This window comes from Podospora pseudoanserina (assembly GCF_035222485.1).
Source record: "Podospora pseudoanserina strain CBS 124.78 chromosome 7 map unlocalized CBS124.78p_7.2, whole genome shotgun sequence".
Classification (NCBI taxonomy): domain Eukaryota; kingdom Fungi; phylum Ascomycota; class Sordariomycetes; order Sordariales; family Podosporaceae; genus Podospora; species Podospora pseudoanserina.
The window spans coordinates 1,392,607-1,419,060 of record NW_026946672.1 but is presented as its reverse complement, the minus strand read 5'-3'; the positions used below and the strand labels follow the sequence as shown (position 1 = coordinate 1,419,060).

At 52.2% G+C, this 26,454-nt stretch overlaps 7 protein-coding genes across 7 annotated transcripts; 4 read left to right on the top strand and 3 right to left on the bottom strand.

Moving 5' to 3' along the window:
- Positions 1 to 415: 415 nt before the first annotated feature.
- Positions 416 to 1,396, bottom strand: QC764_705710 (uncharacterized protein; the record flags this gene model as incomplete). The annotated part of the gene is made up of 2 exons (XM_062950223.1): positions 416 to 1,042; positions 1,102 to 1,396. 2 exons carry the CDS (start codon positions 1,394 to 1,396, stop codon positions 534 to 536), a joined length of 804 nt encoding a protein of 267 aa, XP_062796205.1. The 3' UTR covers positions 416 to 533.
- Positions 1,397 to 2,760: 1,364 nt separating this feature from the next.
- FKH2 (transcription factor) lies at positions 2,761 to 5,204 on the bottom strand (the record flags this gene model as incomplete). The annotated part of the gene is made up of 3 exons (XM_062950222.1): positions 2,761 to 2,884; positions 3,009 to 4,939; positions 5,106 to 5,204. The coding sequence occupies 3 exons, from the start codon at positions 5,202 to 5,204 to the stop codon at positions 2,761 to 2,763; spliced, it is 2,154 nt and encodes a 717-aa protein (XP_062796204.1).
- Positions 5,205 to 6,949: 1,745 nt separating this feature from the next.
- On the bottom strand, positions 6,950 to 11,581 carry CLU1 (Intracellular distribution of mitochondria; the record flags this gene model as incomplete). Its single annotated transcript, XM_062950221.1, has 4 exons — positions 11,033 to 11,581; positions 10,866 to 10,964; positions 10,748 to 10,806; positions 6,950 to 10,690 (listed from the first exon to the last, which is right to left on the bottom strand). Exons 1-4 carry the CDS (start codon positions 11,073 to 11,075, stop codon positions 6,950 to 6,952), a joined length of 3,942 nt encoding a protein of 1,313 aa, XP_062796203.1. The 5' UTR covers positions 11,076 to 11,581.
- Positions 11,582 to 11,871: 290 nt separating this feature from the next.
- Positions 11,872 to 14,496, top strand: QC764_705670 (uncharacterized protein; the record flags this gene model as incomplete). The annotated part of the gene is made up of 1 exon (XM_062950220.1): positions 11,872 to 14,496. The coding sequence occupies one exon, from the start codon at positions 11,872 to 11,874 to the stop codon at positions 14,494 to 14,496; it is 2,625 nt and encodes an 874-aa protein (XP_062796202.1).
- A 3,136-nt stretch (positions 14,497 to 17,632) lies between these two features.
- Positions 17,633 to 20,561, top strand: QC764_705660 (uncharacterized protein). Its single transcript, XM_062950219.1, has 2 exons — positions 17,633 to 19,162; positions 19,217 to 20,561. The coding sequence occupies exons 1-2, from the start codon at positions 18,431 to 18,433 to the stop codon at positions 20,279 to 20,281; spliced, it is 1,797 nt and encodes a 598-aa protein (XP_062796201.1). The 5' UTR covers positions 17,633 to 18,430; the 3' UTR covers positions 20,282 to 20,561.
- Positions 20,562 to 20,754: 193 nt separating this feature from the next.
- MOH1 (protein yippee-like moh1) lies at positions 20,755 to 22,023 on the top strand. Its single transcript, XM_062950218.1, has 2 exons — positions 20,755 to 21,417; positions 21,509 to 22,023. Exons 1-2 carry the CDS (start codon positions 21,319 to 21,321, stop codon positions 21,740 to 21,742), a joined length of 333 nt encoding a protein of 110 aa, XP_062796200.1. The 5' UTR covers positions 20,755 to 21,318; the 3' UTR covers positions 21,743 to 22,023.
- Positions 22,024 to 22,865: 842 nt separating this feature from the next.
- On the top strand, positions 22,866 to 24,399 carry QC764_705640 (uncharacterized protein; the record flags this gene model as incomplete). The annotated part of the gene is made up of 2 exons (XM_062950217.1): positions 22,866 to 23,090; positions 23,149 to 24,399. The coding sequence occupies 2 exons, from the start codon at positions 22,866 to 22,868 to the stop codon at positions 24,397 to 24,399; spliced, it is 1,476 nt and encodes a 491-aa protein (XP_062796199.1).
- Positions 24,400 to 26,454: the final 2,055 nt, after the last annotated feature.

Sequence of the window (26,454 nt, the reverse complement as noted above, 5' to 3'; positions counted from 1 at the left end):
CAATTTCATCTCCCCATTTACAATGGCTGTCATGTCCTGACACCTCGTTTGATATGTTGTCCATCTGCAATGCCGGTCACTGTTCTGTATAGTTACTCTTTCACATGCTGTCAAGACGTAACATCTTCAGCCTTCCGCCCTAAACAATGCCACTTTCATCATTGTCTCCACCACAACCACAGACCAGAACCCAACCCAACCAACGGGGGTATATAGTTTTCGAATTCTAATCACAATTCCGTGGCGCGGTAGTATAGAGGTTATTACACTCCCAAGTTTGAGCGAAAAAAAACCGGGTTTGACTCCTGGCCCGTCACACAGCGTTTGATTTTCAGGGCAGCGTTCCCAGCGTTTCCTTTTTTATCTCTTTATTTTCCACACACACACACATATACACACCTACACAACCAACAGCACACTGATTGAATGAATACTGATTATTAACTCTACTGCACATCTCTTTCTCCTCATCTCTGTATTGCCATCTCCCCCCTTGATCACTCACTCTCCCAATCATCAAGCACAACCTCATACTACATCAGCTGTCCATTCCCACCCCCCTCATCTTTATTGTCCCCCCCCTCTCCCCCCTTCTTCTTCTTCTGTTTCTCCCTCCCCAAAAGCGCCTCCACCACCCCGCCCCTTTCAAAATCCACAACCTCATCCACCTTCCTCCCTACCCAAGCCCACCTCACAAACCCATCCTGGTCAATCCCAAACGCGCCCCCCTGCTGCCATTTATTCTCTCCTTCGTACCTCCCATGAGGCTTATGCTCCAGATTGGTGACATTCACCGGCTTAGTGATGGGAACTTTGAGGTTCTCCACAAACCAGTCGTACCATGACCTGTTTTGGTGTAATCCCCAGGAATGGTAGAGTGACAAAGACGGGTCGGGGATGACGGTGGAGATGGACCAGAGGCCGCCGAGGGAGATGATCCAGGTGTCGGATTCGGAGGGGGGGGATTGGGTGATTGCTATGCAGGTGATGGAGGGGTGGGTGGTGGAAAAGGTGGCGAGGGTGGTGAAAGCTTGTTCTGCGACTGTGAGGGGTTAGCTTAAACACGAATATGGAGGTTGGGGGGGGGGGGGATGGACTTACATGGACATCCGCAGTATCGAAGGAAGACTACCAGGAGGGGTTTGTCTGTTGGGAAGGTGATACTTGGCCCTAGGCTCGGGGCTCGGTCTCCTATCCTTGGGGGTTGTGTTTCTAGTTCTTTGTTGTCCACTGGTGGTGGCTGCTCCTGTTGGTTGTTGTTACCCCCGGCAGGCTGGAGAACAGAAGAGTAATACGACGGCGGGGGCAGTGCTTGCTGTTCCTCGTCGCGAAGGGGGTTGACTATAGCGTGTGGGTGTGCCTGTGGGGGAGGGCCTGGTGGAGAGGAGGGCCACATTCTGTGGTGGTATTATAGCGGATATCGTTAAGTCTGATTAATAGGCAGGGGAATGGAGGGTGTGTCCTGGTTGGGGGTCTGGTATTGGCAATGGTGATCTGCTCGAGTTGAGCCGCATGCATGGGTGGTGGTGATGTGCAAGTAAGGTAGGCACCTAGCTAAAGGGGTAGCTCCTACCACAAGCCAAGGTAGCTCACGCTGTCGTCATAAGGGCCCTAGCTTCAGCCTTCTTTGACCACTTCCTTCCCCCCATATTATCAACCCCAACCCCCAACCATTTCTACCCGAGACATTCCCCATTCCAGAAGCCGAACCCCCCTTGCCGCCATGCACCCCTATTTGCCACCCTTCATCACTTGTATGGAATCCAAGGTCCAGAAATTGCCTCCTCTCTCACAAGACATCTTTATCATCGTTATTCGCAGACCATACCATCATTACCTATTCACACACCACATTGGAAGCACAACTCAAACTATTCGGCATCTCACGTTCCATTGCTAGCTAACCCCTTCCCCCTAACACTATTCATTCCCAGCTGTTGAACGCTTTACAACACAAACTCCCAACAAGCAATTGATAGAACCCCCACCACTATCAGCAAAGCTTGACAATCAAACCTTCCCTCCTTCCTCCCTCGACCAAAAACACAGCAAAAGAATAACACTACCATTTGACAAAACAAGAGCCAATCGATAATATTATCTCCCTGCCATCCCCCTCCCACATCGCTCATCAAACATCCCCCACACATCTCCTTGATCGCCCTCCCTTTCCCTCCAATCACATCTCATCCTGCCCCAACTCAGGCCAGTAGTAGGTATACACCCCCTGACTCTCTCTTCCTAGAGAAACAACAACAACAACAACACAGTGTGTGTTTACCCTCTCTGCACCACTTGAAAAAACCGAGGGCCCTCAAACTCCATATACCCCTAGTGATAAATCCAGCAACCGAAAAAGAAAAAGAAAAAAGATATCAGTAACGAGTAAAAAAAAACAAGAGAAAAAAAAAGTCCACCTCCCCCGCCTCCCCAATCAATAATCCCATATTCCCATACGAGCAATAATTATACTCAGTCAATTAAAAACAAATCAACACCAGTGTCCCATGCACCACCCACACTCCCTTTCCTTTCCCTAAACCCACCATATAGCCCTTCAGCAGAAAGAATAGGAAAAAAAGGGTAATAAAACAGGCAATGTGAAACGAAAAAAAAGAGAAAAAAAATGCCCATGTTACCTGAGGATGATGCGTCCTCAGCTTTGACCAAACAAGAGTGGCGATAACAATGAATCGTTTGCCCGTGTCCATGTTGACATCAATCACCACCACACGGAAACAAATAATGTACGAAAAAAGCTCAAACACTCTCCTGCGTCTCAGGATCTCCATTGGCATTCGTCCCCTGAGACTGCGACTGCGACTCCCCATTGGAACCAGGCTTGACGACCGTGGCGTGGAAACTGCTAATGCTTTGGAACCCCCTATTTTTTTGTTAGCTTCTCGTCATCAAGATTGGCAAGACAAAAAAAAATTACTCACTTCGTCAAATCAAACCCCTCCTCCTCCGGCATCCCACCCCCCACCTCCCCTTCCTCATCCTCCAACCCCCCAGGCGCGACGACAGCACCCACACTGCCCCCTCGTCTCGTCGGACTCTGCGGCGGCACACCCCCCACCGGGCTCTTGCTCCTCTCCCTCCTCGACTGCACAACCGGCGGTGGACTGCTAGCCACCTGCTGCTCCCCCTTCACATCCCCCCCCAAACCACCCACCGGACCCCCCTTTGTCGGACTGCCCACCTCAAACCCCGCCGGTGCCTTCAGCGGTGTGCTCCCAAAATCAGCATACCTCCAAAACGGCGCCGGCGAACTAGTAGGCATGTGCTGACTCGGCCTCTGCGCCGTGCTCGGCGGCGCCAGCCTCGGGTGCACCCTCGGCGGGGCAGGCGTGACAAACTGCGACAAGTGATCCTCGTTCGCGTCGTAGCTTGACGTCAGCGTCGGCGAACCGGGAGCATTCTCCACCATGCCCAGAGCGCTCGAAGCCGCCGGCTTCCTCGCCGCCCGGGGCAACGGGCTGCCGTCAAGATCTTTCCCCGGCTCGTCAGGGAGGGGTTTCCTGGTCGCTCGGACGGGTGTGGAGTGAGCCGCTGCTTCGGTGGTGCGTAGAACCGTCCGGGGTTGCGGGGAACCAGAAGGGGAAACCTTTCTCTTTCGGGCAGAAGAAACGGGATCCCTGGCTGCGGCCATGTCGCGCGGTCCCGAGGTGATGTAGTTCAGCTGGGCCGACGATGGTGAGGACGGATTACTAGACGCCCCGCGGTGGCCGCCTCGACCGACACGCCAGGTTTGCTTGATCATTTCTTCGCGGTTCTCGGCCACCAGCTGCCACTTCATGCCCTTGCCCGGCTCATCAGAGTGCCTTGCCACCTTTTCAAACGCTTTGTGTAGGGAGAGATTGTGACGGATGGAGTTCTGCCAGCCACCAGCTGGTTGATGGCGGTAGTAGGCATACTTGGTAGTGATAAAGTGGTAAATCCCCGCCAGTGTGCATTTGTGATCGGGCGTGGAAATGATGGCCTGTGTGATTAGCTGAGCGTAGCTGTATTGGGGCTTGATGTGCGCATTTTCATCGAGGCTCAGATCGACATCCGAGTTGGTCATCAAGATAGGCCCGGGAGTGGAATCAACATTCGGCCCCTTGACGCCCAACCCTACACGACGAATCGAGGGGGGCGTACCTGGTCGCTTGTAGTCGGGAGGCGCAGGCGCCAGCGTCTTTTGGGCACCATGACCTCGAGATGACTTGTTGGGTGAGCTCGAGTGAAGGCCATCACCCGAGGGAAGCGGATGGCGGACCGGCCGGACGGGAGCGCCAGCTGGTTCCGGCTTCCCGATGCCCGCGCGCTCCAGGTACTGTTTGTGTATGGCGAGCGGGCTAAGCTCAACAGGGAGGACAAACATCATCTCGACCCCGCCAATCTCGATAACCTCACCGCTCTTCAAAACGCCAGATTGCCCATTCCTCCAAGGGATGCCATCGACCTTGAGCGCATTGCGACCTTTGACCGTCAGGCGCCACGCCTCCTGGTCCCCATCAAAGTAGATGACGGCGTGCAGCCTCGAAATCATCTTACTAGGTCCGAGATCGACGTGAACGGCATTGTCGTCAGCGACAGGCGGAGCCGAGCTCCCCTGAGAGTCGGCCGGCGCTGGCGCAGGAGCAGGTGCGGCCGGAGGGTCGGGACAGCGTCCAATATTGACCTTGAGCTGCCTGATGAAATAAGTCCAGTCCGAGGCGGCAAGCTTTGCATAGGCCTGAACACCCTCGTTATTGTTCTCGTGAAGCAGGTTTGAATGATCCCTGCTGGCCTGGACGAGCTGGTTCGGCTGCGCGGACGCGTGAAGACTACGGGACACCTTTGTTATAAGTTCCTCGTCCGTCAAGGGCGTGGTCGATTGGTCGGCGACATGCGAGGAATCACCCTCGTCGGCAGGCTCGACAGCCGCATCGGGAGCTTCGGTGACGTCGTCATTCTATCGTTTGACACATTACATGTCAGCGACCCATACATGATGATGGAGCTAGTGGGATGCAGGTCCAAGAAAAGGAGGGGGAGGGGTTCAAAGAAAACATTGACGATGCGGCTTCAGTTGCAAATGCGCCAGCGCCAGCGCGGGGTTGGAGATGGAGATGGGGTACCTTTTTACGACGCTTCGACGGGCGCGACGGGGAAGAGTGCTCGACGACAGCCTCGCTGCGAGTCTCTCTGCGGGCGCGTTGTGCGCGGGGTGAAGGCATTGTTGGATGTTGTGTTTTTTTTTTATCTTTTTTTTTATTTGGATTGTCGCAAACAAGATGCGCCGGCTGTGACCATGAGTGTCGACGGCGTTCCGAGTGAGGGGTTGTTGTCGGATGTGGACGAATGAATGGACAGCAGAGAGGTTGAGCCGCAGGGCAGCTGAGGAGAGCTCAAGGAGAGAGCTTTTTGCGGTTGGGAGTGGGAGTGGGTGATGCTGCTTCCTGGTTTCTAGCTGTCGCTCGGAGCTTGCTTGAATGCGACACGCGCACTGGGGTTAGGAACTGGTGGGAGTACTCCGTGATAAACTTCAACTTGATCGACAGTAACAAGTTAAAAAAGTAAAAATGTATAAAAAGGAGCGTGTGGAGTGTGAGTGGTCGGAGGGGCGATCCCGCGATTGCTTCGTTGGGAGACAATGACGAAGGAGTCCTCGGACTGGTCGAGTCGGCGCACTTTTGTTGGTGTTGGTTTGGTGAAGGTGGGCGATTGTTTAATTGACCACACGAACGCTGGTTTTTCGCGTCGGGCGATTCAAAGGCGCGCGACCCCTCGACTCAACCAATCACAGTCATGAATTTGCCCTTACAGTGGGGGCAACTGTGGAAACGCACGTGCAATCCTCGTCGACTTTGTTCGTCATCAAAGGAGTCGTCCCTCACCAATCCGGAGATAAAAAAAGAGGTGGCAGGCAGGCAAAGTGGCTGTTTGCTTTCCCTGTTTTTATTCTCTGCCCAGCCTCGTCCCCAAAAGTTCAAAAAAATAAAATCAATAACTTTTTTGTGTCCCATGTGCAATCTCCAAGATATCCACTTGACTGACACCTTATCTTGTGAGAGATAAAAAAAAATAAAAAAAAGTCAACCAAGGAAAGGGGTTGCGCCTCAAACTTAATTCACTGGTAGCTGCCCACACTTTGTCAGAGCATCGAGTCTCGAGCCATCTCCTGTCAAAGTCGGCAACAAATTCTGCAGGTACTGGAATCAACTCTGCAGTAATTAAACCAAGACCTTCTATCAAAATGCAAACAAAGACAATCCCTCTCCTCAAGCTCCCATGTGAAAGCAGCCCCCCAAATAAAACCTGCCAGCCTCCCAGTCAGGAGTATCCTTAAAAAAAAAAGGGGCTGTCAACAAACCTACCACTCTTCTCCCCCAGCCACCACCCACCAAAAAAACACGCCCAACCTCACAACCACAAAATCCCAAACAATAAAGCCACATCAGTCTGTAAGAGTGAAGATTTCTCATTTATTTTCCCGCTTGTATATCTCCCCCCAAAAAATAAACTCCCCCCTCCCAATTTTCCCATCATCCATCGCTGCATTTCCACCTTTTTCGCTTTGCGTCAATGATGTTTTGTCTCCCTCCTTCCCTCAACCCCCATCCCATTTTATTCATCAATAAAATACCCTTTTTCCCCTTTGCCTGTTTTGAGCCTTTCCAGCAGTAAAATATGTACAAGTGCCATGACGACGAAAAGAGAAAAAAGACAATAAGTGCAAGAGCTTTGTGCATAAGAGCCATGTTTATGTGTCTTCATCCAACGCCCCGTGTGAGTGATGGAGAAAGGAAGCAAAAAAAATTGCCCTATGAGTTTATACAGTGACAGAAGATGATAAGAGATGGAAAAAACTTTTTTGTTCCCGAGAAAGTTTCCCCCCTCACCCTTTCCCGCACCAAACTTGCTGGAAAAGCTAGACCCGAAACAAGGAAAAAGAACAGCGAGACAACGTCAAGAACTAGATTCAAGCAGTGCCGGAAGCGCCACCCCGTCTCTTGGGGTTGGCCTTACCAGGGCGCTTCTTGCCACCACCGCTCCCGCCCTTGGTCTTCTTGTCACCGCCCTCAATGTACTTCATAAGCTCATCGATGTTACGACTATCCTTGGTACTAGGAGCAGCTCCCCTGGCGCCAGGAAGCTGCGCGGGCGCACCAGTGACCGAACCCACGCCGACGCCGCTCGAGGTGAACTTGTAGCCGGCACGCGCCCTCTTGGCCGCAAGTTCCTTTGTCTGCCTGGCAATAGACACAGCATTGTGTGTCAGCTGCGTAAGCCAGTGCTCGGCCTCCTTGGTGTTCTTGTCGTCGGCACCCAAGAGGGCCTTGAAGATGCTGTAGCTTTCCTTCATGCGGTCAACAGCAGCCTTCGCGTCCTGGTCGAGGGCAAGAGCCTGGGCGAGCTGGAAAAGAAGAGTGGCAGAGTTGATCGAGTTTCTGCCAAAGACCTGATCGCAGACCCGGAGAGACTCCTCAAACCACCGGCGAGACTCAGTGTAGGCCCTGATGCTCTGCAGCATCACCGCGTAGTTGTTGATCGTCGTGATGGTGTCTGGGTGGTCCGGTCCATAAATCAACTTCCACACGTCAAGCGCGTGTCTGGCGTACACGAGAGCAATCTTGCTGTCGCCACGCTGGTGGAGGAAGAGACTCAAGTTGAGGTAGTTCAACACCGTCTCGGCCGAGTCGATGCCAAGCGTCCGCTCGCTCACAATAACAGCCTTTCTGGCAAGCTCGACGGCCGCATCCTTCTGGTCTAGATTGAAATACATCTGAGAAAGGGTGTGGTACATCTGAGCAACCTCGGGATGGACGAGGCCATAGATTTGCTCGTGGAGAGAGAGGGACTCAAGAAGGAGGTCCTCGCCGATCTTCTTTTGACCTTGGTAAATAGAGAGACGGCCAGCCTCGAGAGCCTCTTCGGCCAAGGCGCTCCTGGGGCAAGAGTCCTTGATGAGGGGCACCACGTTGACAAAGTCATCCGGGCTGAAGGTGTGCGGGACTGTGGTCGAGACAATGCTGGATGGGGAAGTATCACGAGCCTTCTTGCCCTTCTTCTTCTTGCTGCCGGTAGACTCAGCGGCAGCTTGGCCGTTAGTCTGGACTGGCGCAGGCGCCGGCGTAGCAGCAGCGGCGGCAGCATCAGCCTCAGCCTGGGTGAAGTGAAACTTGGAGGCCTGAAGTTGAAGACCGAGCTTCAGGGCAGTCTCACGGAGCAGCTGCACGGGCCTGGCCTCGGTGTACCAGTTCTCGGCCAGAGTGTATCTGAAGCGGCGAGCCACTTCGTGCTGGACCTCCTCCCTGAGACTCTCAGGAGTAACCTTCTCAAAGGCAAGATCAGCATCGCTGAAAAGGGCGCGGTAGGCCTCGTCGATCTCAGCCTCGGGCTTGGGGTTGAGACCAAAGCCGAGAAGGCAGTTGTAAAGGTGGGCGAAGCAGGCCGAGGTCAGCGACAAGGGCAGGCTCTTGAGGTACTTGGCAGCGATGTGCTTGAACGCTCTGGCGATCATCTCGCGCACACAGACCTCGCGGAAGCACTTGAGACGATCGCCATCAACCTTCTCCTCCTTGTCGGTCGTCTCCGGAACGCTCTTCTGGGCCAATTTACCAAGGTAGCGCATGTTGATACCGCGGCGGTGGAGGAGAGCGCTCAAAGAGCGACCATCCATGGGGAAGCTGATATCTGACTCCTTGAGGTCGCGCAAGAGAGTGGGGATGACGGTTTCAGTGAGATACTTGCAAGCATCACGGACGTCTTGCTCATCCTTGGCCATCTCCTCCTTCTCCTCGTCGGTCTGGGGGACCTGGCCGCTGAAGACATCGGGGTTCAGGGCAAACTTGAAGCCAGACATGTCTATCCTATCAGTCTTCTCCTCCTCCTTCTTCTCCTCGGCCTCCTCGGCACCCTCCTCCTTGGCTTCTCTCTCCTTCTCCTCCTCCTCCTTGATCTCCACCTTGGTCTCCTCCTTGGCCTCCTCCTTGGCCTCCTCCTTGGCCTCCTCCTTGGCCTCCTCCTTGGCCTCCTCCTTAACCTCCTTGGTCTTCTTAGAGTCACGCTTGCTGACCTCAGCACTGAGATACTCGCGGGCCTTCTGCTTGCTCAAAGACTCAACGAGCTCAGGACGGAGGACAGTCATGCGGTGGGGGTACTCAGCACCCTCGGGGCTGGCCTCCTCCATCCACTGGATATCCAAGGGGGTGATGCGGTACAAGTCAAGGACGTACTTGCGACCGTCGGTTCCAAGAAGGCCCTTCATCTCAACACTGGCTTCGAGATCATGGCGCTTGTTCTCTTTGTCCCAAACGGCGTGCTTCTTGACCCGCAGATAGCTAGCAAGCGTCGCAAAGCCGGGGGCAAAGGCCTCATCGGCAGCAACGACATCCTTGCCATCAACAGCACCGTAGTGAATCTGGTTCTCACCAGGCTCGGGCTGCTTAAAGATGCCAGGTACTATGCTCTGACCGACAATCCGCTTGCCAAGGTAGTCAACGACAACGGTGCCAGGAGTGTAAAGACCGTCAATGTCGAGCTGGTTCACGAGCTTCACACCGAAAACGTCCTTGCCAGTAGCAACCTTGGCAGCCTCGTCGCCGCCCTCGCTGGTGAAGGTGCCGACGCCGTCAGCTCCGAACGAGAAGAAGACGTTGTTGTAGACAAAAATCTGCGCATCCCGGCCCTCGGTAGGGTTGAGAGGAGCAACCTCGCCACGAGCAACGAGAACGGCGCCGCGAGCAGCAGCGTCGTTGTAATCAGCGTGGAGTTTTGCGATAAGTCGCTCTCTGAAGACACGGTCCTGGATGGTATCCTTGGGCAATTCTCTGGCAGATTGAAACTCCTCGTTCCAATCACGGAGCGAGTCGGTGTTCTCGGCACCACCGAGGAGGAAGGTCTCCTGTGATCTCGTAGGGTCGGCAATGTGAGCGACCAAAGGTGAGGAGGTGGATGGCACGAGCCATGGGGCGGATGGCACAGTGTTGCCGATCTGGAAAGTGGCGAGGGGATCCTTGCGATTAGCAAACTTCTGGAAGGCCTCGTAGCTTTCAGCAAACGATGGTGAGAGCTTCTCGAGAAGAGTGTACAAGGAGTGGGCCGAAATAACACCAGCCTTCTTGTCCTGCTTCGGTGATGGGTCGAACTTGCTGTTGGAAGAGTTGTTGACATAGAAACCACCGGCGTGGGAGGTAACCTGGAACTGCTCGCCCTCGTTTGTTGTGATGGTCAGGTAAAGCAAGTGGCCCTTTTGCCTGAGAGGCGCAGGAGGAGGGTTCCATGAGGACAAGGTGATCAGCTTGACAGTCTTTGGCGCAGCCTCGTGCTCCTTGGGAAGCAAAATGGAGGGGCTCACGCCCGCCTCGAAGTTGTACTCCTGGACAGCGACCTCGGCCCCGGCCTGCTTGTCAGCCTCGGCTACCACATCGTCAAAGACCGAAGCACCCGACAGGATGCCCTGTACCGTGTCGGTACGGTCCCCAGCGGCCCCAATCAACTCCCTGACCCTGATGAAGTGAATTCTGGCCTCCTTTTCGCTGTATGGGTCCTCCACCACATGCAACTCTGAATTGTTGGCGAGGCCCTCAACATCGGAAACGTTGATGAAGTCGTTGATGCGCTGCCCATTGTGCTCGAGGTGGAAACACGAGTATTGTACAGCAATCGGGTGTTCAATGATCGATTGTCTGATTTCGTGGATTTGTTCCAATGGTGACACCTGCGCTTCTGTTTAGCATACTGCCTCCAGCGCCATACATGGCACCACACAACATACCGGGAGTTCAAAGGTCTTATCGTCATGGGGAAGAACGATCTTGACGATGAAGGGAGCGTCTACAGGAAGGTTAGAGAGGATGGCATAGTGTAGATGAGGTGGGTAGGTGGTCACACACCTTCAAGCTGCTCCTCCTCCTCCTCCTCCTCCTCCACCACCTCTTCGGTCTGGGTCTCGGCAGGCTTCTCGACGTTTTGCTCGTCGGCTACTGGCTCCTCTGTAAGTTTTTCGTGTGTTAGACAAGCAGAACCACCACCATCATCATATAAGTGAGGGGTTGCATACTCGGAGGGGCAGCAGCAGCAGTGGTGGATGTTGCGTCAGCCATGTTGACTTGATTTCTTTTTCTAAGTTGCCGATATCGCAAGGATGCAATGCTGAGCAAAGACAAGGCGGCTGTAGAATGTGTTCTATAAAGATGTGGGTGCGACCTCCAGCGGTTGGTATTTCGAGATTTGCTGTCGAAGCAAAAAGTGGGTGAAAAAATTGGAAGTGTCGAGCGTCGAGCCAAGGAATTGGAAGGAAAGGAAAGAAAGGCCCAATCAGAAGAATATACAGGCGTCCAGGGAAGGAAGAGACAGTCTATAGCGGACAGAAGGACTGTGTTTTTCTTTCGCTTGATCTGAGCCAACTGATGAGGGGTTCTTTTTTATCTTTTTTGCGCTGAATATTCTTCTAACTTTTTTTTTTCTTTGCCGGCAACCTATGATGCAGCTTTCAGGCCGGCCTAACGGGGCGGGGCGGAAACAATGCCGGCTCAGTGATCAACCCACTGAGTCAAGTATCCAAGTACCCCACACACGGGCCTCTCGTCGCCTCTCGGCACGAGTCGGGCGAGTCGGGATTTGAGCATCAGCGATGCGGTGCGGGAGACTTGGCGGGTTGGCGACTTTCCAGAATCCTGGGTGGCACGCTAGGCCGCATCCGGGGATGATGTAAACATATTGACCCCAGACAACGAATGAAAACATCCACTTCATTCATTCGTCGCGGCATCTCATCGACTTGACTTACACGACTTATTACGCACGCCGCTGCGATCGCTATCCATGCCTATTCGTACATAAATACAATACTTTACGCTTTATATCTTTTGGAAAATCAAGACTCTATAACGGTAACAAATGAGGGCGTCCGCGCCCGTGATGCAGGGGCTATGGACTGCCAAACAATGCCACCGTTTGCTCCGTCCTCTCTTGGCCCATATCACCGCTCTCAAAAAGATCAAGGAACGGAAGGCTGCAGTTAGGCGCAACTCGGATTCAACACAGCCCCAGCAGAGCCAAATAACAAGAGGCCGGCCACGGAAAAGTGTCGTGCTCGGCAAGAGGGACAGAGGATATCCCGAGTCTGATGAAGAGTACTCGACCAAAAAGAGAATGACTCGGAAATACTCTCGGAAAGGATCGCAAAGGTCACCGGCCGAGGATTCATCATCAGCGACAACCACACCCCCGAGAGATGGTACAGTAAGACAACGGAATTTACCAGGAGCCAGGCCTTCCCAAGATACCGTTTTCCCAACACCACATCTACGCCGCATCAGAAACCATGAGCAGTCTTCTCCTGTTATCCAAGAAAATAGAATTGAGGTAACAGTCTGCGGCCACTCGAATTGCGTCAAGAGATGCAGGTTTGACGAGGAACTAGCCCGTCTTCGTTCATCTATTGATCCCGAAAGGCTTGCGCTATTTTATCATGTCGTCAAAGCCCTGGATTCATTGTTGAAAAAGACCAGGCCGGATCGCGTTGAGAATATTGCGGCTCCCAGGTCTCTGATGGCAATGTGTCTCCGGAAGATACCAGCCTACATACGCTGGGAGAAGAAAGAGATCGAAAAGGATCAGGATTCACAACCAGAACCACAAGACTGCGGCGTCTCGTTCGAAATATACGACGAGTTGGAAGCCCTAGGGCCTGCTGAAGGTTGGAAGAATCTCTGTCTGGCTGTACGAGCTCACAGCATACAGATTGTTCATGAAGCTGCTGAAGAGGGACTGTTTGACGACAACATAGTGAGCTTGCTGATCAGATTATGCCACGAATACCTACCGAGCAATGAATTCATGCCGCTGATCGATACATTCATATTCCGCCAGTACCCAAGACCAGCTTTGAGGGACAATGATTTTGATCATTGTCAAGCATTACATCCCATACGAGTGATCCACACGCTGGGTCACAGCACTGATCTTACACCCAATAAAGTAGCCTCACTACTTTCAGGTGGGTTCCTACCATCAGAGTGGATTCTGACGGGAGGCTTCAGAAAACTATGGCATTCAACCATCGCCCGGATAGCACAAATGAAGCCATGCGATGATGTGGTTGAGCTGGCCACCACCACTTTGACACTTCTCTGCGACCATGCCTCACCAACCCGACCAAGAGGCGTTGCTCAAACCCGCATTCGCGGCAAACCACAAAGTCAACTCGTCGACGCCATCGGAGCACTCGGAGCTGTTGTTCTTCTCAGCCAGGAAGGAAAGGACCAAGGGGCAGCTGCTTCGTCATCAACAGACCGAACATCCACCATCCGACGAAGGGTGCAATACGTGGTAGACACGTGCACCAAACAACTCAGACATCGCAAAAAGGAAGGTCGCAAGCTCGGAACCTACCTCTTTGCTCTTTGTTCCTTTCTCTGCGTCGACACGACTACCTCTTCTGCGGTGATAGAGTCATCATGGAGGGGTGTGCTCAATTGCAAGGGAAACGCCAGTCTGATGCTTCAGTATGATGCCACCATCGCATTGTTGGCATCGATAGTGCAGTACTGCGTTCGTGGGACGAGGTTGGACACGCACATGTATCTTTTGCAGCTGTGCGACAAGCTTCAGAAGTTGGATTTGCCCAGGGGGGCATTGAGTAATATCCAGGTTGATGCGGCGTTTCGCGTGGCGGAAAGTACGGGGAACATGAGGGATCATGCTTTTGCGGAGGGGTTGAGAGCGAAGATGAACGCGGCTGCTACGCCGGTTCCGGAGGGGGGGAGGAGGAGGGGGAATTTTTCGGGTATCAAATGGGATGATGTTATTAGTGAGTGGGTTGCTGCTACGCCTGGGACGGTGGGGGGGAAGAAGGGGGTTGGTCGTGGTTCGATGGCGGCACGATCAGCAGGGATTGGGGAGGTGTTGGACTCTGAGGAGGAGAGTCAAGAGGACCACCATGGGGATGAAGTCAGTGATGAGAATGATGTCGACGCGGAAGATCTGGTGGATTTTGGCGAGCATGATTCCGAGCATGAAGAACCTCCATCTGCCACGGAAGAAGACAGCATTGAGCAGGGCACAGCACCCAACTCTTCCTCAGCGTCAGAGGACGACGACGATGTGGACCCAACCTCTCCCATCACGGAACCCTTCCCCTCCAAAGCCCAGCAAAACGACCAATCAGAAGTTGAGGACAACAACAAAGAGAACCTTTTCCCGGAAAACGACGACGACGACGGGTTTGACCAACCGCCCTCATCACCTACCAAACTAAGCCATGTTGTTCCGAAATGCCTCCTCTCGGCCAGACCAAGACGGCTATCAAGACCGATCACCAGAGGTGGTGATGAGCTAGGGATGGACTTGGACGGAAGCAGCAGTTCAGGAAAGAAAGTGTTGGTGACGAGAGGTAGCACGAACAGTTGGCTCAACAGGAACAAGCCTGCGAGGTTTCGGCCGGCGAGGCCGTCGAGAGTGTCGTTGGGGGTTGGGGATAGCGCGACTGATGATAGTGATGATGAGTTGTCTATTCTCTGACCTATCACTACTACTACCTTGAGATGGGGCCATGTTTGAATTTGGCCGATTTTGAGCACGCTACGAGCTTGGTTTGGATGGGAATAAGACGGGGAGGGCAGGTATGGCATTGCATGATGGGGTTGGAACTATGTTTGGGATTATAACTATGGGTGTGTGATTTTGTTTGGATGGGAAGAGTGAGCTCAGACCCTCACATGCGTACATTATGATGCGGTTGGTGAGACGTATATTGTTAGAAACTAAGGAATGCCTATTGATTTGAGCAGTCTTTTGGAGTTTGGGCTCCTGGAGTCGTTTTTTAATAGACTAGGTGTGATGCAGGTTGCCAAGGACTGGTACAGGATAGAGGGTCATCATGGACCGTTGAACATATCTGTACAGAGGGAATAATTGTAATGAAGTTTTCAAGAAATGTGGTGTGAGAAGATATTGGATACGTATCGTCGTAGAGAATGTCCCATCAGACTCTCCATCTCATCGTCACATGGTAACGGTTGGTTAGGTATCAATTCTAACTGCGGGACATGGTAGAAACCTGAAACACTGAAGCCATCTCGCTTGGAGCTGCCCGTCAACCCAACCCACATTCCGTTTATTGGTATCAATTAGGCATGAAAGCCCGGCTTTAGATCCATGCCGTTGCTCATATCATCATCTCGCTCATCTGATATGATCTCCGTGATACCAATGGGTAGTGGTGGGGTTGTTTGAGATCTTCGACATCCTTGGTGATGATGATTATGCGGGTTGCCGGCCCGCCTTTTGCTGAGTGAGATTTTGAGGAAAGGGTGTGAACCATGGGATATTACAAAATTGGGGTTTACAGATATCATCTCGCTTTGTACGGCTGATCAGTTGGGTGTACGGTGGGTGGGTGCGGTGTCTCTACCGCAGCCAAGGTACGGAGAAGGAGTAGCAGGAGAGGTTTCCACCAACCGGATACTTTCTTACGGTGAGGAATGGTGTAGTGGAGGTGGTGGGATATGACGAAAACAACAGAAAACAAAGACATGGTGGACAACTGCATGAGGCTATTCGGGCCATTTCCTCACACACACAGCAATGTAAGGGCAGGTGGATAGGTTGGTGATGGTTCATGGCTGACTGACTGAACGCTGACGCAATACCCCGCTTCTCAAGGCTGTGATGTTGGATAATGAAGAACACATCCACGACTATCGAAACCCCCCGCGGATGTAGTGTAGCCCAATGTTTCATGACCGTTCCGATGGTGTGGGTAGCCGTTCGTTCACGAAAACTGAATGATGTGAGCTGAGAGACAACTTTACCCGAATACACTACAACAAGATATGATGATTTACAAAACCGCCGATGTTAGAGTTGGTGAAAGTTTAGGAGAGAGTTCCCCAATGATCTGGATAGGTACGTCAGGGAGAGAGATGGTGGTGTTTTGTCTCAATTTTTTGTCCCAAAAGCTTGACTTGCTATCCCGACTATCGTCTCTACGCTCAAACGGCTGCTTGCGTGGGGCAACCCCGACCCATTCCCCGGGCCATCATGAGAGGCCAGGTTGCATCGCTGCACCGCCGCCTCGCATTGCTTGCTGGGCAGACAGGCAAGCAGGTCCCTTTCAACGGCCGCCTTACGGCTGGAGTTTCCAGCATCTTTTGAAAAGGCGCGGAGAGTGTGCATGATGAGGATGAGGCTTTGCGATTTGGAAAGATAATGCACCGATTGTGTGCAAGTTCTAAACAGGAGTCATCGGTTTGGAAACAACTGACAACAAACAAAAACATGCGGCCCGGTAGGGTTGGTCTCACTTGGGATCCCTATTATTGTCTCTTTTTTTGTCCTGTGGTGTCACCGTCCCTGGATTGATGCAAAGATGTTACTGTCATACTCTGGTTGGGACAGCGAGAGTCTAGACTCGGCAATAGGCAGTGAGGCGGCATGGCTGTGGACAGCTATAAGCGCAAAAAAAGCCACCGGTATTCTCCTTCTGGGCTCCCCGTTTTTCAATCGTGTTCTCTCCAGGAGGGCCAGATCATAAGTGGCGGAACGGAGCTTGGAGCCTGACTAGGGATCACCGCGAAGTTGTTGTTCGTTACAAGCCTAACTTATTTTAGTATTTCTGTCGAAAAACATAACAAAACACAAGGAGTACTTTACAGACACAACTACATATATTTATAAGGCTAAAAGTCAGTTAAATTAAAGTGAAATAAATATAAATAAAATTTAAAAGTCTGCAAATTTAATGTAAGTAATATTTTAGTATACATTACAGCTAAAAAATATTAGAATATAAGTTACATAAGTAAAGTTATAATTACATAAATGAGTAACTAATTTAATAACTAAGGTAATAACTAATTCAGTAGCTATTAGCTTGAAAAATAAAACTTAATAATACAAGCTTCAAAGCTTTTACCTAATATCTTCGCATAACTAGGCTTACAAATATAAATAGCGTTAATTTTTATAGTGAGAAGTATTTAAAATATTCGTTAACTAGCTTTACACAAAAATACAGTTGATTTTGTTGTGTTTTGACTGTTTTTCGATATTTGTGGGATCTTTTACCTGATGTAGCTAGACCCGTAACAACAGGAGATTATGTCGTGATGCCTAGCCGGGCTTGGCTTTTGGATTTTCTGGGAGTCTGGCCGAGGGACTTTTCTTGTGGTGGTGGGAGGAGGTGATGTGCTGAGGAACTTGGATCAGCACAGGGACAACCCCAGGCGATGGTCTCCCCTGTGGCGTTTCACCTTTGCCCAATCGAAGCTCCGTTCGTGGGTTGTCTTGGCATCCCGTACCTGTTTGCACTCGCACCGCCGCGCTGCGCTGTGGAGGATGAGGAGGCCTGGTGGCCAATGCATGAGCGGACGGACCACCATTACGAAGCATATGTCTCCAGGAATCCAGTCAAGTGGTTCTGCTGGGATCAGCTTCCAGCCGAGCTTTGGCAGAAGAAGCAGGGCGAGCTTGTTGCAGCAAGCGGCCATGTCTGGTCTGGGAGCAAGACAGATGTCGGGTCTCGATTCTTGTCGAGGATCATAAGGTGAACATTGGGGCTGGGTGGTGAGACAGGATCGGATGGTAAGATATGGTATTGAAATTCAAATCAGCAGCGCCATCTTTCGCTGTAACGTGCAAGTTTAGCCGTGGAATTGTGAAAATACCATCTTGTACCAGCCCCGGGACGCGTCAGTACGGACCGGTGCAAGATGCCCAATTAGGAAATAGGAGGGGTCGCTGCCCCCTGGCGGGCTTCCCGCACCCCCCCATGTCGACAAGCCGTTCAATTTTCATCGTCTCTCCCTTCATCTGTCTCCCAGTCCCCCGGTTTCTTGGATTCTTGGCTAGATCTGCCATCATCTTTCGTCCTTGGACGACTTCCTTCTCTTTCCCCTTGCACCACCCAGCCTGCATTGATTTTGCATTTCATTCTTTCCACCCCCTTTGATTGCTATCAACACTCTCCCTTGACTGGCCGAGAGCTTTCTCTTCTGTCCTTGCGACCTTGAGGCACGCATTGTGTGGTTTAAACATACAATTTCATTCTTTTTTTGCCCACATCTGGTTGGCATTCCACATAGAAAGCGAGATATCGGGGTACTGGGAAAAAGACGACAGACAGACAATCAGCAATCACAGTCACGCAGCTCAACGTTCCTTGATCATCATCCCATTGAGCACCACCTCAATCCACTCAACAATAGGTATTCAAACCTTCCAGCAGGACTTGGACAGGGAATCTGGATACCACAGCATTCGTTCTTTTCTACTCGGCAAAACAATCGGTGGCCCGTACAGCTTCGACAGCATTCAGCGACATCAGATGAACCTTTGACATAGGTTGCGATTCAACTTACCAAACAACACCTACTAGGATAGAGTGGAGCACGATTCAGTTCTTGTTGGAGACAGGAACATCCAAATAACTCGACAGAATTTGGGAGGATTCAACATGTCGGTATCGGTTCCGGGAAATGCCACAGCTGGCGCGCAGGCAGGTGGAGGGGGCCATGGAGCAGCAGCGGGGGGAGCTACCAGCAGCGTGGATCATGCTGTCGTGAACAAGATGCTTTCTCATTACTTGTTGATTGTTCTGGGTGCAGTCTCGGGAGCCCTGCTCATCTGGCGAGTTACCACAGTCTTGGTCCGATACGTCAGGACGGTAACCTGCCTTCACAACGACCAACAGCGATACTTCGCCAAGCCATCCCACAACTACTCATGGTTCCAGAGGAACATCCTCTACGCACCCATCTTCAGCAAGAGGCACAACCGCGAGTTCCAGATCAGCTCGGCCCTCAATGTCGGCACTCTTCCGTCCCGTCTTCAGCTTTTTTTCCTCTTGGCCTACCTTGGCACCAACGTTGCCTTTTGCGTCATGACCATCGACTTCTCCGGCCCTCTTGGTCAGGTTGCGGCACTCATTAGAAACAGGACCGGATACCTCGCTGTTGTCAACATGATCCCTCTGTTCCTCATGGCTGGCCGTAACAACCCTCTCATCAATCTTCTCGGCATCTCTTTCGACACCTTCAATCTTCTTCACCGCTGGTTTGGGCGTATTGTCATGCTGGAGTCTGTTGCCCACACAGTGGCCTGGTTGGTTGGCAATGCTTCCAAGAACGGCTGGAGCGCTGCTTTCAACACTGCCATCACCGTCAAGTTTCTGATGTGGGGATTCATTGTAAGTTACCTTGGATCTAATGTATCGAGGAACATGGCTAACAAAGTTCTGTAGTCGACCTGTGCCATGATTGCCCTTTGCATTCAGGCATCCAGCATTTTCAGACACGCCTACTATGAGACCTTCAAGATTGCCCATATCGCCCTCGCAATCTTGGCGGTTCTTGGTCTCTGGTACCACCTCGACCTCAAGAAGCTCCCACAGCTCAAGTATCTCTGCGCCGTTTGTGCCCTGTGGATCTTTGACCGTGCTGCCCGTTTCCTTCGTGTCGGATATCGCAACATTGGAGCCGGTGGGACCAAGACTCTCGTTGAGGCTCTCCCTGGCGGTGCCTGCCGCGTGACTGTCAGCATGGCCCGCCCTTGGGATTTCCGGCCCGGACAGCACGCCTACCTTTACATGCCATCTATCGGTTTCTGGCAATCTCACCCTTTCACCGTAGCCTGGAGCGACGAAGCTGAGCAGCTCGACGGTGAAAAGGGTCTCCCGATGGACCGCCACGATGTCTTGTATCAGAAGAAGACGTCTGTTTCTTTCATCATCCGTGGCCGCACCGGCTTCACTGGTGCGCTCTACAGCCGCGCGGCCGCCAACCCCGACGGAAAGCTTGTTACCCGTTGTCTTGTCGAGGGTCCCTATCGCGGCTCTCATCAACTTCACTCGTACGGAACAGTCATGCTCTTTGCCGGTGGTGTTGGTGTGACCCAGGCCGTTCCCCACGTCCGTGATCTCGTCGCTGGTTATAACAACGGGACTGTTGCTGCTCGCAAGGTCATCATGGTCTGGGTGATCCAGACTCCTGAGCACCTCGAATGGATTCGCCCCTGGATGACCGAGATTCTGGCCATGGAGAAGCGCCGCGAGGTTCTCAAGATCATGTTGTTCGTCAGCAGGCCTCGCTCGACCAAGGAAATTCACAGCCCCAGCTCGACAGTACAGATGTTCCCCGGCCGGCCCAACATCGACACACTGCTGGGTATGGAGATGGAGAACCAGATCGGCACCATGGCTGTGACTGTGTGCGGGCCAGGCGCGCTGAGCGATGAGGTCAGGCGGGCAGTGAGAAATAAGCAGTATAACGGAGCCGTGGACTTTGTGGAGGAGGCCTTTTCGTGGTAGTTACACGATAGGAGATGAAAGGGGAGTGAGAGGAGGTAGGAGACATTGCATATTTATTTTCATTCCCTTGTACATATTTTTTCTTTGTTTTTCTGGAGTTGGGATGATTCGATTTTAGTGCTCACCCGAGGTATCGCGCAGCGATTCAGGAGAGGAAGTAAAAGGCTTAGACAAGCCTGATGATGATGAGAAGATAGATACCAAGAATAGTTTGGATCTCACACAACAACATTCATATTGTAAATATTTGATTATCTATATTTCCATTCCACGGTTGCATTTCAGCTTCTCTTCGGTGTGTTGTTGTTACCATTCAGGGGGTCACACGGCACTCAGCATGCTGCCCAGTGACAGGGAGAGGAGTCGACCCCGCATTTGACAACACCCAACAGCTCCGCCTGGGGGCTAACGCTCGTGACGTCGTTCCGGCGTTCCCCCAAATGCGGCGGTCACTCTTGGCCTTCACTGGGAACCTCGTTCTTTATCAACGCTGCCAGGTGTGCCCACGCGCCCTTGTCTTATCGCTGGTCATTTTACACTTGCTTGCCATTTGCTTGTTTCTCCATCCTATCCATCAAGGTTCGGTGTTCGTCCCGTGATAACTTCCCAACTATTCTCTTGTGTTTGTTTGCCTTGTCTTGGGATATCTACTGCACCTGTACTGTCGTCTGTTTCACCACTTGTTCATTACCGCTGCCGAAGTAGCCCAATCCCCGACACTCCCGACGCCCCCGATAGCGATCCCCGATCCCGAGGTGTTGACTCGAGAGAGCCAGTATCCGATATCCGAACCAGATCCCGTGCTTTCCTGCCTGCTGTCGACTCGTGCTGCCTTACCGCCTGTCTATTCGTGTTTATCTGTCCTGCTCGCACCTCACAGAATACCGCCGTCGCTAACAACTACCACATCCATATCGGCCCAAGCCAGCAACAGCCATAGCCAAAGTAAAACAAGACACAAGAAATCAAGCTACCCATCGCCAGCTAGCTAGGCAGGGAGAGTGGTCCAAGGGAGCCGCCCCCCCAAAACCGCAACCATGGGCCTAACATACAACACCTACCTCAACTCGGACGTCATCTACGGCTGCAAGAACTGTAAGGCACACTTGGCTAACGCCCATGACATCATTTCGCGGGTATGTCCTTCCCCTTCCATTGTCCCTTCTCCCACCCCCCTCCTTGTACAACAGGGGACTCGCTAACCGCTCGCCTATTTCCCACCACCAGAACTTCCGCGGCCAACATGGCAAAGCCTACCTCTTCAACACGGTCGTCAACGTCGAGACGGGCGACCCCTCGGAACGCAACATGACGACGGGGAGGCATGTCGTGAGGGATATACAGTGCCGGCAGTGCAAGGATGTGGTGGGGTGGAAGTATGACAGGGCGTATGAAAGCTCGGAGAAGTACAAGGAGGGAAAGTTCATTCTGGAGGCGGAGCTGCTTTGTAAGGTTACGTGAATCGACAGTGGGATGGGTCGAGTGAAGAAGAGGGCATGGTCTGGAGTTTTGGGTTTGGAGTCTAGCGGTGGGTTTGTTTTGCTTGGGATTGGTAATGGGTTGGGTTCTTGCTTGCTTTCTTGATTTACTTGACATTTATGGGGTTTGGGGGTTTATTGAGACATGATGGATACGAAGATAGGGGGAAGGATTGATGGATTGCAGAACAGAGCAGCATTGATGTGTGGAGCGTGTACCCTACTTACATATGAGATAGGTAATGTTGGCACACTTTATACACACTCCCGGTACCGTATGTGAAATGGAAGGAGCCAAGGGAAATGAAGACTCAAGAGGAGGAAGGAGCCGTGAGGGTCAAGAAGGAACGGTGGAATGACAATGAAAGAGCACAGAGGGAAAGCCCGCAGACAGGGAAGGAGCCATCGTGGAGAGAAGGAAAGAGCTACCAAAGAGACTGCCGTCAAGAAGGACTCTTATCACAGAGACCGCTTTCTTCTCTTCGGACATCCCCTCTGTCATGGCAGACTCCAGAAGATGCTGACTCAAATAAGTGCATACGGCAACCAATGCTATCACCACGATCATGAAGTCAACTGAAGCTTTGGCGGCAACCGCCGCGAGGAAACCAACACTAAGGCACCACGCCCTCCGCACTTTAGCGGCCAATCCAGTTTGTTCGCCATATCTCAGTCCCCATTCTTCTGACTTTCGCACCTCCGACGCCACGGGGACGACTTAACTTCGGTCAGGGACCAATTCAGGGAAAACACCACTCGACAGATCGGTTGTCTGCGGACTCAATCTTGGCCTCGTGTTCCATGATCAAACTTGACAGCAAAACCATGGTCCCATCCCCTAGCCCCCTCCACATCGTGGACATCAACAGTCGGACTCTCGTCCATAGCAACCCAAGAGTCATGTTCATGATGCTGAGATGAGGTCAAGGGGCATTCCATCCGCACATGAGGCGCGAAGATAGGGGCAAAGCCAAAACATAAGAACTCCGGCTCCCAGTATCTCTCCCAGGCCTCCATCAGCTCATTCCTCCATCACCCTCTTTCATCCAGTCAACCAGCCTCGCATTCTCCTCATTTCTTTGAGCAGTATTCTGAGTACCAGCGTCATGTCTTTGAGTACCCTCCGCACCGGCCTCGCGGCCTTGGTGCTTGCCCACGGCATCAGAGCGGCCCCAACTCCCTCCGAGCTCGATATCAACACTATCCCTCCTCCTGCGGTAAACCTGACTGCCGTCACGGATCTGGCCAGCTACAGCGACTTCACCGTCTATGACAATTGCGACTGCAACAAGAACAACGGTAATGAATACCGCAATAAGCTCAACTGCGATGTAAGCCTCCCTGCCCCATCAAGGCTTGCTTGTTGGTTTACTGACACGTTTCTTCAAGACCAAAGTAGCCGACTACCGCAAGTCCGTCTACGTTGACGGTCTGGCTGCCGCCTTCGGTGGCTTTCAGGACAAGCACGGCAAGTTCGAGTGCGGTGGCCAGTACTTTGGCATCCTCTTCAAGGGCTGCTACGACCTTGAGAAGAAGTACAACGGCCGCATCCGCTGCCTCCGCCCCGTTCCCCCCGGATGGATCGAGAAGCACGGTGGCAAGGGCTACGGTGGTGGCGGCTATGGCGGCTATGGCGGCAACAACTATGGTGGTGGTCGGGGCTACGGCGCTGGCTACTCACCTTCTGGCTATGATTCGGAGGGTTACTGTGACCAGAATAGCCCCAACTATGACAACTGCGATGGCCGCCAGAGGGGCTATGGTGGTCAGGGCGGGTACGGTGGCGGTTACGGCGGCTATGGCGGTGGCCACGGTAATAACTATGGATCTGGTGGTAACTATGGTGGCCGCGGTAACAACTATGGTGGGCTCGGTAACTACGGCGGACACGGTGACAACTATGGGAACGGCAACAACTATGGTGGCCACGGTTCCGGTTACGGCGGTCACGGCTCCGGTTATGGCGGTCCCGGTGGCAACTATGGCGGCAGTGGTTACGGCGGCTATGGTGGCGCCCACAACAGCCATGGCAACTACGACGGCTACGGCAATGGTTTCGGCAGCAACTACGGTGGCCATGGCTCTGTCTATGGCGGCAATGACGGCTATGGCAACAAGTACGACGGTCATAACTCTGGCTATGGTCACGACGGTCACAGGTTCGGCCAGGGCGGCTACGGTGGTGTCTCTCACGGTTCTGGCTATGGTGGCCCTGACGGCAACAACTACGGTGGGCACGGCTCTGGATATGGCGCTCATGAGTCTGGCTACGGTGGCCCTGGCTATGGTAACGAAGGGCACAAGTATGGTCATGATGGGAACAAGTACGGTCATGATGGGAACAAGTATGGACACGATGGGCAAAACTATGGTGGCCACCAGGCTGGATATGGCGGCCCTGGTTATGGCAATGAAGGGCACAAGTCTGGTCACAATGGCTATGGCGGCCCTGGCTATAGTGGCCACGGTGGCTACAATGGCTACAATGGCTACAATGGCTACAATGGCTACAATGGCTACAACGGCAAGGGCAACTACATCGCCGAGGTCAAGCCCGAGGACCTCGTCGCCGTGGTCGAGATCCAGCCCTCGGCTGTTGTCGAGGCCACCCTCGAGTCCACCACCACCGCGTCGGCATAGATTGACAGCCGGTTCTTTGACGACCCAGATGTACATACAAGATCCAAAGCTGATGACGGTTTATGACTTGGCTGGGGTGGCTGGACACACAAACAAAAGAAAAGGCAAAAGAGCGGCAAAAGGGGTGTGGAGGGGAGGAGAGGTGATCAGGGGAAGAGGGGAAAATCTTGTGTGAAGGCTGCATTTTGGTCCGCTTGAAAAGCTCATGATAACCAAAAAAGCGTGGAGTTAATTGAAATAGCATCTTTGTTTGTTGTTTAGTCTTTCGCAGCTTTTTGGATGTATACGAGATAGATCGTGGCAGGCAGAGAGAGACATGCTGTATTTGGGATGAGAGAAAGCCGAGTTAGATACATGGGGGATGCCTTTTCAGTATCTGTGTTTTGGAATAATTGATGTTGACCTTTTGTCTTTCCTTAGCTACTTGACTGAGAGAATCATGATGATGTGATGGGGTCAAGATTTTGCTGCGGTGCTACTGACTTATTTACTTCTAGATCTTTTTCTGTGTTTTGCTTTTTTGTTTTGTTCCTCACCTCCGTGTGGCTTTTGAGGACTGATGTGTTGAATTATAACCCGAGAATATCTTCTTCGTACATCCATCCCTCAAATAAGCGAAAGAGATGGGACAGCAAACTTGTTGGATTTGTTCGGGAATTCATCATGTCTGTTGTCTGACGATATTAACGGGAGGATGCAAAAGGGCCCAATTCCAGAGTTGGATAGCACATACGACGATATCTAGCTAGGAAAAAAAAATATGGTATCTCGTCCGCTCTGCCCTCATTTTCAAAATGGCTGAGAGTCGAACCAGGACTCAGGTTGGGTGACCGCTGGGGAATCCTCGATGTTGTGTGTTTTTTGATGTTTTTAGCTATCCGTCTGCCGTGTAACACCCCCGACCCCTCCCCTCCTTGGCTTAGGCTGAATGTTCGGACGATTTTTCCATTCTCGGGAATCCTGTCTCGTTGTCAAACAAGGATTCCGACCACACAAGATCCTTTTTTTCTTCCCGAATAGCTGCTCCAAGGTAAGGTACTCCCATCACAAACTTCTTGTCTGTCTGTCTGTCTGTCTCATTCCCGATGCCAACCGCCCTCTAAAATCTCACCGGGGTTTTTTTTTGGGGGGGTTTCTTTCTATATATCTGTACGCCATCACTAGTTAACACTGGGGACAATACGAAAAAGACACAAATGACAAGTCAGATTAAAGTGCTGACTGACAGTATACTCCCTCCCCCGCCATCCCCCCCCTTCTCGCTCCCGACTAATCAGTCCACCACAAAAAAACCTCGCAAGTGCCAGTAATAAGCGATGAACTGAAGCGAAAAACAACACTCTATCACAGACATATGAACTCCACACAGTGGATGGATCGAATCCATACATACAATAGTAGAAAGCCAACAACCAACCACCCACCCCAACCCCCCACCTCTAACCGCGCAATACTACTCAGTTTAGAGACAACATACATACACTCACCTGCGGATGATCGAACTGTTGGTATCCACTCCTCCACCAATCTAGAATCCCCTACCCCTTCTTTCCCCTCACCTCACAAACCCCCTCTCTCCCCCAGAATACGGTAGTTCCTTTCTCCACATGTCAACCCCCGTCCCCTCATCGCCGAGAAAACTCAATCATCAAACTCGTAAGACATCATCTACACTAGATCTAGATCTCCCCATCTCAAATCCCCGGTCCGATGGTACCCGCCCACAGAGAACTGTCTTACAATCAAAACCTGATATAGTTCGGTCTAGGTCCGTCAGGATGAGTGGGTTCCAACTCATGCACGTCACCGTGAACGTCAGCTCACACACATATCTCACACACTGTCTAGCTGGCCCCCCAATGGTAGTGTAATCCACTTTGCATAATTCCTCCCGCATCCTGCAGCAAACTTGCATGCAAGATCTATCGTGTCGGGGTTAGTGTACCTGTCGGTAACCAGCCCTGGCCGAGCGAGAGGAGGCCGAGAAAGGGTGTATTGAATCGGATCGGATCCTGGAGGTGGTATGTGATGAGAGATGGGACCCGGGTACGGGAG